The 12,013-nt window shown below is 51.6% G+C and overlaps 2 protein-coding genes across 3 annotated transcripts in view; one reads left to right on the top strand and one right to left on the bottom strand.

Annotated features, from left to right (window-relative positions):
- The window catches only part of DAAM2 (dishevelled associated activator of morphogenesis 2), a 683,417-nt gene that overhangs the window by 311,271 nt on the left and 360,133 nt on the right, over positions 1 to 12,013 (top strand). The gene's annotated exons all lie outside the window — the stretch shown is intronic.
- Positions 2,945 to 4,508, bottom strand: LOC147706747 (uncharacterized). Its single transcript, XM_086925119.1, has one exon. It carries the CDS (start codon positions 4,407 to 4,409, stop codon positions 3,483 to 3,485), a length of 927 nt encoding a protein of 308 aa, XP_086781245.1. The 5' UTR covers positions 4,410 to 4,508; the 3' UTR covers positions 2,945 to 3,482.

Genomic DNA, 12,013 nt, shown 5'->3' with positions numbered 1-12,013 from the left:
TAAAGGAGGGCCCTTACTCTGCGCCATCCGGTGACGTCATGAGTATGCGCGCGCGGGGTGGCTACCAGCCTAAGGAAAGCGTGACTACTCCAACCCGCGCCCCTTTGAAAAGCAATTACCTTGCCCCTGAAGTTCTATGAGGTGCCAAGGGCACCTCCCCTTGTGCGGGCACCTCCATGGGATGATGCCCGCCCCCTCAGACCTTAAAATAGCTGCTCACCGGTCATGACCTTACCGCCACAGGCCAGCATTGTTACCCGACGATCTGGCCTCCCCCTACTCAGGAATTCACCCAGGAGTGTGTTTACCCAGCATAACCCTCCAACCAGGCCCAGAGATTGTTAGACCACAGGACATTCCCTGACTCTGTTAAGTGAACCCCATCCTTCAGATAGAACCTTTCACCCCATATACATCCATGTGGAATTGTCTGCAACCGGGGGGCTCGAAATAGTTTGTCCAACTGAGTATTGATCCTCTTTACCGAGTGATTCAAAGCCCTGACCGAGTCCCCCCCTCGCCACTGCCAACGAGGAATAAGTTGAGACCACACTACAATGCAACCCGGGCAAGTCTTGGCCACCCACCCTGCCGTGGAGATGATTTCTTCAATCAGGATGCGCCTCCCTAACTTCGCCAGATCATTCTCCCCTACATGGAGTATTACCACCGACGGGGTGGAGGGCTGCTGAGCTAAAAGTCCCTGGAAAAAACCCCTAAACTGACTGAGGCACAGGCCCCCCCTCCCAAAGAATGAGATAGTCAGCCCTTTACGCGCTGCCCTTTCCTGACGGTCTCCTGAAAGAAAAACACGTTCAGCACGCCTCACGTAAGAGTGGCCAACAATCCAGATAACCTTTGTCTTGTGTCCATCCTGTTGCTCGTGTTGTGATGGTGCCGTTTGCTGACGCCCGGTGGTGAGTTCCTCCCCCGCGTCACAGGTTTGAGAAACTGAAAACCAAAACATACCAAGCGTGAGCACCAAGTTGTTACAACAGGTCAATTCGTACATAACGTTTATAACACTCTGATGTCCATCTCCCGATGTTCTTCACATCCTCAGCTGAGAGACCCCTTAGTGCCGCTTCTGTTGCAGCCCCTATCCTAAAGGAGTGGGTGCCAAATTCTCTAGGATCTAACCCTGCCTGTCTGACCGTTAACTCAAGGACTCTCCTAAACTGGAATCTAGTTAATGGTGTCCCATCAGCGTGACACAACAGTGCACCCACCGCCGTGCCCCCCCGCTGTCCGTCGAAGACCTCCACGTGGGAGACCGGACAGCAAGGATTGGCCCGAGCCCGTTGGAGCACTATGGTGTGACCCCGAGATTCCTGATCTGTCTTGGACCTCTGGATTGTCACCCACATAGTATCCTCTCTGATGGTAATGCTAGACCGCTGGAGGCCACCCAATTTATCCACTCTTGAACCTGCCACCAGTTCGCTAATCCTTAAGGCCCCATAAAAGGCCAGGGAAAATGCAGCTCTGAACAGGAGGACCTCCCACTGTGAACTGCAGACCTGATGCAATGCCTCCAGTAATGATGCCAACCGGGCCAATCCAATGGGCCTTCTCGTGTCTGGACAGTGTCCCTGCAGCCGGCGCCACCCCCTCAAAGCCTTGCGAACTATAAAGCTATTCGTGGGATCTCACATGCCCTTAGTCTGTGCAAAGAATGAGACCGCTGCCCTATGCTTGCACGCCGCTGTCACGGAGCGCCGTTCCTTGTGCATCCATTCTAGATAAGCCTCAAAACTGGCCTCGTGTGCCCACTTAACTGCCCATTCCTGACCCAAGAAATTACAGTAAGACAAAAACGCCCCTTCGTATGCTGTCCTGGTCCTGGGTGCTAAGCTAGCAACCACGAGGTCCTGTAATCTGGGGCACCAATCTGCCAAAGAACTGCCGGGAAGTGTGTTGGCGAGGGGTCTGCTGCAGGAAGATGTTCCCTGAAGACCTGCATTTTGAAACGAGAAAGGGAATCAGCAGCATTGTTGAGGATGCCTGGCACATGCTTGGCTCTGAAAACTACATTCCACTTCAAGCATTGCAACACAATCTCTTTTATCCGGCGTAGTATAAACGGACAGCGAGCCCCTTGCTGGTTTATACATTCCACCACCGTCATGTTGTCCGACCAGAACACCACTGATTGGTTACATAAATGTTCTGCCCAGACCTTCAATGCCACCCATATCGGAAAAAGTTCCAAGAAGCCAATGTTGGTTGTCAAACCCCGTGCTCTCCATTCTTCCGGCCACCGCTGGGCAACCCATTTGTTCCCGAGGATGGCACCGAAGCCCACACTCCCAGCCGCATCAGTCCACAGGCCTAACTCTGCTGATGTAGCAGGGGGAGCTGACCACACTACCCTGCCATTAAAGCCCTCCAAGAATGCCATCCAGATATGCATGTCCTGGCGCACCTCAGATGACAGCCTAGTGCGGTGGTGCTTCTCCCGCAACCCCTTCATCGCCTGAGCAATGGAGCGTGAGAACGGGCGGGCCATAGGAATGACCCGTAGCGCAAAGTTTAACTGACCCACTACTTCCTGCAGCTGCTGCAAGGAAACCTTGTTTTTTCCTAGGCATTGGCGCAGAGCTGCCTTAAACTTCGACACCTTGTCCCTGGGTAACCTGAAGCATCCCTCCACTGAGTCAATTTCAATGCCAAGGAATTCCAGGCAGGTGGCTGGTCCAACCGTCTTCCCTGGTGCCAGCGGGACCCCAAAAGCACGCATGAGCACGCAAAATTCCTGCAATGCCCAAGCACACTCCTGAGAGTCCGCCGCCCCCAAGAAAAGGAAGTCATCCAAATAATGCATGACCTGTTGGTGGCCAGTGACCTGTCTCATAGCCCATTCTAGGAATGAACTAAATGTTTCAAAGTATGCACATGATATGGAACAGCCCATCGGCATACATTTGTCCATGTAAAACTTGCCATCAAAAGTGAAACCTAAGAGGTGGTGATCCAGGGGATGCACCGGAAGAAGGCGGAAAGCAGATTCTATGTCAGATTTTGCCATTAATGCACCTGTACCCAAAGCACGTAGTAAATCCACCGCCTGATCAAATGAGGCATACTTGACACTACAGATCCCCTCATCAATTGCATCGTTCAAGGATGTCCCCCTTGGGGCAGAGAGGTTGTGGATCAATCTAAACTGGCCCCTTTCTTTCTTGGGTACTACCCCCAACGGAGAGCACACAAAATTGGGAACCGGCACCTCTTGGAAGGGGCCTGCTATCCTGCCTAGGGACAACTCCTTGGAAATTTTTGCGGCCACCACCTCTGGGTTCTGTGTTACTGAAAGCTGATTCTTGCAGTGTGGGCTACCAATGTAACCCATTGCTGGGATCCTAAAACCTTGAGAAAAACCTTCCTGCAATAGAGTGGCTGCTGTGCGATCAGGGTATCTGTTCAACCAGGGGATCATTGCAAAAACATTTATTGGCGTTGGGGTGGCATGCTGGCCTGAATTACTCAGGCTTCCCCCTTCCCCTGTGACCGCGATTACCTTGCTTGTTCCTACACGTTGTCTCAGGATGGGACGGGTGCCCACAGATTGAACATGCATGCCTAAATCTACAGGTACCCTGGGGCCTTGAGCAAGAGCGCTTATTAAAGTCCCAACACACCCCTTTTCTCTCCGCCCCCCCCCCCCTGTTCTTACCGGGGACCTCACTCCCCTGGTGTGACCGAAAGGGCTGTTGGGGCCTGGCGGAGAACACCCTGGGAGCGCTAGTGGACTGTGTGGGGGCCGTGTCCCCTGAGAACTGCTGATGCCATGACAAGGAATCCACCGTGTCCCACGCTAAAGATGCATTAAACTCTCTGGCCTTCCTGAAATTAATATCATATTCCTTCCAGGCATCGCCAGTATACTGATCGCTCCACCTCACAATCCTACTCATGTAGCAAGACATAGCTGCCTGGACATTTGGGGGCCGTTCAGCTGTGATCGCGGACAGGACAGCAAAGGCCCTGATCCAATTCTTCAACGTTTCCTCTACCTTGAATCTGGAGCATTGAGCCCTCCATTCACTTGGGTGCATCCATTCCTTCATTAACTTAGCCTGTTCCATTTCCCTATTGTCCAACAACAAGGAATAAATGTACACATACTTCCCCGCCCAAATCATTTCCTTCACTGACTGAGACACATGTTGACCTAAGTTTTCACTTCTGGATGGCACAACGCCGTCCCCCAACAGGGGCAGTGCCACCTCCTTACCATTCACGGGCGCCTGCGTTGGTGGTACACTATCTCCACTCGGCTGTGCTGAACTGGAACCTGTAAGTGAAGAAGATGTGGGCACCGCAATACTATCACCCGCAGCTGCAGCCTTAATTTTTTCCACCAATTTAACCGCCTCAGCCGCATGGTCGGCTGAGGGAAGACACATACCCCCTTTTCGAAGCCAAGGCAATAATGCCGCTATCTGAGACTCCAACTCAACAGGTACTGGGTCCGAACTGCCCGCCGGCACATCTGGAACCCCAGGAGGGACATCCGGTGGGACAGTGATATTAGGCAATGGGGCGGGTGGCGGAGGCCCAACCGGGACTGGTGCTAGTCCCCCGGGTGGAGGGGGGGTGGGTGCTGTAGGAGCTGCCGGACCAGCAGGGAGCACCGGTGCCATTGGCGCTGGTATCTCCGGCAGTGGTGTCACTGGAACTGGTGTTGGTACAGTGGGGACTGATTCTAAAGGCACCGGACTTGGGGAACTGACCCTAGGCTTTTTCGCCCTAGATTTCTTGGGTGGGATAACAACAAAATCACCCCTTGGCAAAGGAGCCGTTCTCTCCCGTACTGGCCTACCTGAAGGGCCCGGGGGGTCAGCTAATCCATCATTACTGCGGGCATCTTCAATCTTCCCCAGTCTTTCGTTAATTTTTGCAATTTCGCGCATCATAGCCTGCATCATGGCCTCCATGCTAGACCCCCTTTTACCACCCCTTTGCCCTGGCATGGTCTCGCGCTCCTGCCCTACACTCCTTATGTTAACCGACCTTGCGCTCTGTACCTTCACAAGCTGGAGGATGTACAGGGGGCTGTAAGCACCATGCAACAGCAACCGCAACGCCCCGGCTTATCCGGTTTGTCAGGGGTGAGTAAACTCTAACGTAGACCCACCCGGCGGCAACTAGAAGCTCTGGAATGCTAGCCCCCCGCTCTCCTCTTACCGATCAATCCTGCGTGCACCCAGCCGGTGTTGGATCAAGGGTAACGTCCTATGTCCTCCCCTGTGAGCGAATTGCACCACTGTAGATGTTAATTGTCTGCAATAGAAAATTGCATCAATACCGTGTAATAAAAGCAAGAGCAGATTAACACTAGAAAATTGTATTAATACAGTGCAATATAAGGCAAGAGCAGATTAACACTCAACAAGATCGAATTATTGGATGCTTGATCCTCCCCTTTTAACTTATGGGTTTTTGCAAAACCAAAAAACACCCAAAGCAGTGGTAATTCAAATTGCACTTAGACTGTTTACCTTTACAGCACCAGTTATACTATATGAGGACACATTGTAAAACTACCCGTATTGTTCACATTTACCAAATTGCACAGAATGGACTCGGGTCTCCCATCCAGATCCTGCCCTGGTTGACCCTGCTTCGCTTCCCTCCCGTGAAACCCTGCCTTACAGCAGCTCGATAGACGAGCGGAAAACAAAGCGCTAATGCGGCAGTTTCAAATTTCCCCACGTCACCGCCCCCCCTTCGCCCGCGCCGACAACTCGACAAAATTAAACCTTTACAGTTCCCGTACACACTGTTTGATGAATGTCCTGGGAAGCGCGCGAACAGTGAGGAAATTCTAATGCCGTGCAGGGCCGAGCAGCAAAGCAAGCAGTCAATTAAAGCGGGCAGAGCGGCGGAGAACAAAGAAATGGCCCGATACTATTACGAACACAACAAGCAGTTAAGTTATTCGGGCCGGGCAGCGGAGAACAAAGAAATGGCCCGCTGCTACCGTGTCTCTGGGGATCGGCTCCTTTACACCCCGATCGGCTGACACGAAGGCAAGTCCCTCGTCGACCTGCTCTGCCGACGTGCAGCCCGCCCCCCGACAAATACCTCACACAGCTCCGCACACCGCCTCCTGTGACCTGTGACCAGCTCCCCCCCGCCGCACGAAACTCCCTCGCGATGCTCGAAGGTCCGACAGCAAACCCCTTCAGTAGCACCGCTGCAGTCCGGATTAAAAGCGGGAAAAACACTCTCAACAGCAATCCTGGAGGCTCCCGCGGGTCCGAACCTGAAAGAAAAACGGGACAGAAAATTAATAAAACAAGAAGCCCCGAGCGCGGGGCACGACACTCTGTGGGGGAGCGTCCAGGGAACAAGAGGGTCTCCCGGGCGCTCCCCGCTTCTTTATCCCCAAGGGGCCAGGTGAGGGCGGACCCGCCCCCACCCAGCCCCTCCTGCATCCCGCCCCCCCCAGACCCGGAAGTCCAACCATATCATCCGGGTCAAGGGGGTGCGCCAACCAATCGGTGAGGAGGCGCGCCCGGCCGGGCACGCCCCCTCACCGAGAAGCTCTGAGGAGGGGGACGGTCGCCGCGCCGCCATGCGGGCGAGGGGGCCAAGGGCCCCCCCTTTTCATTCGGGTGACTGGGGCCCTCTGTAAGACACCCTAAAATAAGTGAGCAAAGGCGAGGCTCGAATACCTTGGACTTGACCCACAGGTTCCCAGCAGGAGTCACGTGACATTGCAATAGAAAGACAGGGCGTGCGCGGGGGCTGGAGCCTGAGGTCAGGAGACAGGAAGGTGAGTGACCCCAGGTGTTACAAGAATGTAGACCAGAGCCAAGATATGAGCGGCTCGGACCGTCCTCGAGGGATAGACACTGCCTGGAGGCGCGGCCAGCACTGGTCAGAAGGGAGCCTTATCCCAGAGCATCCAGCGCCTACATGATGAGAAGGGACCCCAGAGGCGCACGGGCCATGGAGCGCGCGCAGAGAACTCCACACGGATGAGTTTGCTGCGCTGTGGTTGGCATGGATGCCCTGCAGCCATCGTCGGCCCTTCCTCCCGCGCATGCGGGTGGCATCATTCCGAAACAGCCCTCACTCCTGGCGGAATCAGATAGTGAATCCAGCTGTGTACCTAAAGGGCCACCTCTGGATAGGGCGAGCTCTGCACTGAGCTGTTCAGTGGACTACGTACCATACCGTAACATACCGTACCATGGAGCATACCATACCATACCGTACCATACCATACCATGGAGCATACCATTCCATACCATACCATACCGTACCATACCATACCATACCATACCATACCATACCGTACCATACCATACCATTCCATACCGTACCATACCATACCATACCATGAAGCATACCATACCATCATACCATACCGTACCATACCATACCATACCATACCATGAAGCATACCATACCATACCATACCGTACCGTACCATACCATACCGTACCATACCATACCATGGAGCATACCATACCGTACCATACCACACCATACCATACTGTACCATACCGTACCATACCATACCATACCATACCGTACCATACCATACCATACCATGAAGCATACCATACCATCATACCATACCGTACCATACCATACCATACCATGAAGCATACCATACCATACCATACCGTACCGTACCATACCATACCATACCATACTGTACCATACCGTACCATACCATACCATACCGTACCATACCATACCATGAAGCATACCATACCATCATACCATACCGTACCATACCATACCATACCATACCATGAAGCATACCATACCATACCATACCGTACCGTACCATACCATACCGTACCATACCATACCATGAAGCATACCATACCATACCATACCGTACCGTACCATACCATACTGTACCATACCATACCATACCATACCGTACCATACCGTACCATACCACACCATACCATACTGTACCATACCGTACCATACCATACCATACCGTACCATACCATACCATGAAGCATACCATACCATCATACCATACCGTACCATACCATACCATACCATACCATACCATGAAGCATACCATACCATACCATACCGTACCGTACCATACCATACCGTAACATACCGTACCATGGAGCATACCATACCATACCGTACCATACCATACCATGGAGCATACCATTCCATACCATACCATACCGTACCATACCATACCATACCATACCGTACCATACCATACCATTCCATACCGTACCATACCATACCATACCATGAAGCATACCATACCATCATACCATACCGTACCATACCATACCATACCATACCATGAAGCATACCATACCATACCATACCGTACCGTACCATACCATACCGTACCATACCATACCATGGAGCATACCATACCGTACCATACCACACCATACCATACTGTACCATACCGTACCATACCATACCATACCATACCGTACCATACCATACCATACCATACCATGAAGCATACCATACCATCATACCATACCGTACCATACCATACCATACCATGAAGCATACCATACCATACCATACCGTACCGTACCATACCATACCATACTGTACCATACCGTACCATACCATACCATACCGTACCATACCATACCATGAAGCATACCATACCATCATACCATACCGTACCATACCATACCATACCATACCATGAAGCATACCATACCATACCGTACCGTACCATACCATACCGTACCATACCATACCATGGAGCATACCATACCGTACCATACCACACCATACCATACTGTACCATACCATACCATACCATACCGTACCATACCACACCATACCATACTGTACCATACCATACCATACCGTACCATACCATACCATACCATATGTTATGTTATGTTATTTTATTTTGTATAGCGCACAGATGCCGCAGCCAAGAGGCGTCCCAGCGCTTTTGGAGATGAAACACACAACACAACAGAGAGGACCAGGTAACACTGAAGCTAAGCAGAGGAGAATAAATGAGTTTTTAATAGTTTCCTGAACTGAAACAGATCAGGGATGGAACGAAGTGAGGCAGGCAAAGAGTTCCATAGTGTAGCCGCCATCACCGAAAAGGAACGTCCACCCATTCTGGACTTTTTAAAGCGAGGAATAATGGCCAAATTAGACCCTGCAGACCGAAGGGCTCTTGAGGGGACATAGTGGAGAATAGTCTGGGTGAGAATAGGAGGGAAGGCCAAATTGAGAATTTTGAAAGTAAGGCACAAAGCCTTGAACTTAATTCTTTGGCCTGCTAGGAGCCAGTGGAGGTCGTGGATAGTGCTGCGAGCAGAAACAAATTTAGGGAGGCCGACCAGCATCCTGGCCGCCGCGTTTTGTACCCGCTGAAGGCGGACTAGCTCAGCTTGATTAACACCCAGAAACAGGGAGCTGGCATAGTCCAATCTGGTCAACACCAGAGCTTGGACTATGATCTGCCTGGTGTCCGCGTCAAAGAATTTAAAAATAGGCCGTAGGCACTGTAGAGCGCCAAAACAAGTTCCCGCGACATGCTTGATGTGAGGAATAAAAGACAGTTGATCATCAAGCCATACGCCCAGATTTCTGACTTCGGCTACAGGAGTGGGGGCAGGACCCAATTCAGGAGGCCACCATTGGTCTCCCCAGAGCTCGCTGTCCCTACTGAAGAGAATGACCTCCGTCTTGGTGGCGTTAAGTTGTAAACGATTATTCGCCATCCAGCCGGCGACAGCTTTGAGGGCTGCCTGAAAGGTGGGGGCGTTCATATTGGAGTCGCCATTAAGTGACACAGCTAACTGTGTGTCATCGGCGTATGACACTATTGTAAGACCAAAACTGGCAGCTACCTGCGCCAGCGGAGCAACATACAAATTAAAAAGGGTGGGGCTAAGAGCCGAACCCTGTGGAACTCCCTGCAGAATGGGGCGTGGGGCAGAAATATAGGGAGGTGTAGAAACTTTAAAGGTTCAATCCGTAAGAAATGATTGAAACCATTCAAGTGCTTGTTCTCCAACTCCTGCCTCCACGAGGCGGTGTACCATACCATACCATACCATGGAGCATACTGATGGCGCGCTTCCTTTTACTATTATTATAGTCTATCAATACTTTGAGACGTTTTAGGACTTATACCTGTAAACCATGACTTACCAATCCTTGTCACCTATGTTATAAGTCCTAGGGATAGAAAAGGTAGCATTCATAATTTACCTTTCCTGTAATAACCACAGACTCAGAGGAAGTTTTAAAAGCTTTAACTATGCAAGTTTAAGTGAGTTCTCATCCAAATTACAGAGACTAGTCAAGTCAAGTCAAGTCAAATGATTTATATAGCGCGCTACATACCCAGAGGGTCTCAAGGCGCTTGAGGAAGGGTGGGGAATTATTGTCGAATATCCAGGTTTTAAGTTGCTTTCTGAATGTTAGGTGGTTCTGAGTGAGGCAAAGGTGAGTGGGAAGTGAGTTCCAGGTTTTAGCTGCCAGGTAGGAGAAGGATATGCCTCCCATGGTGGTTTTGTTGATGCGAGGTACAGTTGCAAGGGCTTGGTTGGAGGATCGTAGCTGGCGGGAGGGGGTGTAGAAGGAAAGTCGTGAGTTGAGGCAATCGGGTCCAAGTTCGTAGAGTGCTTTGTGTGCGTGGGTTAGGAGGCGGAAAGTAATCCTCTTGTTAACGGGGAGCCAGTGGAGGTTTTTCAGGTGTCCAGAGATGTGGTCTTTACGCGGGATGTCTAGTATGAGTCTGGCTGAGGCGTTCTGGATGCGTTGGAGTTTTTTCTGGAGTTTTGCGGTGGTACCGGCGTATAGGGTGTTTCCGTAGTCCAGGCAACTCGTGACCAGTGCGTGGGTGACCGTTTTTCTAGTTTCGGTGGGGATCCAGCAAAATGTTTTTTTGAGCATGCGAAGAATATTGAAGCAAGATGATGAGACGGCGTTGACTTGTCTGTTCATAGAGAGTGAGGAGTCCAGGATGACACCTAAGTTCCGTGCGTGGTCCGTCGGGATGGGTGCTTTTCCAAGGGCCTCTGGCCACCAAGAGTCATCCCAGGTACCTAGGATAAGGACTTCTGTTTTGTCTGAGTTCAGTTTTAGACGGCTGTACTTCATCCACTCGGCTACTTCTTTCATTCCTTCATGTAGGTTGGTTTTGGCGGTGTTAGGGTCTTTGGTGAGTGATAGTATCAGTTGAGTGTCATCAGCGTAGGAGATGATGTTGAGGTTGTGTTGGCGTGCGATGGCCGCGAGGGGGCTCATGTATACGTTGAAGAGGGTGGGGCTGAGTGAAGATCCTTGTGGCACGCCGCAGATGACTTCGGTAGCTTCTGATTTGAATGGTGGAAGGCGGACTCTCTGAGTTCTTCCGGCAAGGAACGAGGTGATCCATTCCAGTGCTTTTCCTTGGATTCCGATGTTTCTGAGGCGTTGTATCAAGGTGCTATGACAAACTGTGTCAAAGGCTGCGGAGAGGTCAAGGAGGATGAGGGCGACTGTGTCTCCATTGTCTAGCAGAGTTCGAATGTCGTCTGTCGCTGCAATGAGTGCGGTCTCAGTGCTGTGTTTGGCTCAGAAGCCGGACTGTGAGGAGTCGAGGGATTTGTTGGTTTCGAGGAAGGCGGCAAGCTGGTTGTTGACAGCTTTCTCGATGACTTTGGCCGGGAATGGAAGGAGCGAGATGGGGCGGTAGTTTTTGCGTTCGGTGGGGTCAGCTGTGGGTTTCTTCAGAAGGGCGCTGAGTTTGGCATGTTTCCAACTTTCCGGGAAGGTGGCGGAGTTGAGGGAGCAGTTGATGACGTCTCGGAGGTGCGGTGCTATAATGGAGTCTGCTTTGTTGAAGATGTGGTGAGGGCATGGGTCTGTGGGGGATCCTGAGGGGATAGAGTTCATCAGGCGGATGGTGTCCTCAGTGGAGATTGGGTTCCAGTCATTGAGGATGTTCAAGGGGGGTGGGGGTCCTGCAGAGGGTTGGGTGGGTTGGTCTTCGGGTCGGTTGTCGAAGCTGTTGTGGATGTCTGCGATC

Source organism: Lissotriton vulgaris, chromosome 6 (genome assembly GCF_964263255.1).
Source record: "Lissotriton vulgaris chromosome 6, aLisVul1.2, whole genome shotgun sequence".
In the NCBI taxonomy this organism is placed as follows: domain Eukaryota; kingdom Metazoa; phylum Chordata; class Amphibia; order Caudata; family Salamandridae; genus Lissotriton; species Lissotriton vulgaris.
The sequence above is the reverse complement of the archived record's forward strand: the minus strand, read 5'-3'. Positions and strand labels throughout refer to the sequence as shown.

Coding starts and splice junctions, on each gene's coding strand:
- LOC147706747 (XM_086925119.1), bottom strand. CDS start 4,409: ATGTGTCTTCCCTCAGCCGACCATGCGGCTGAGGCGGTTAAATTGGTG.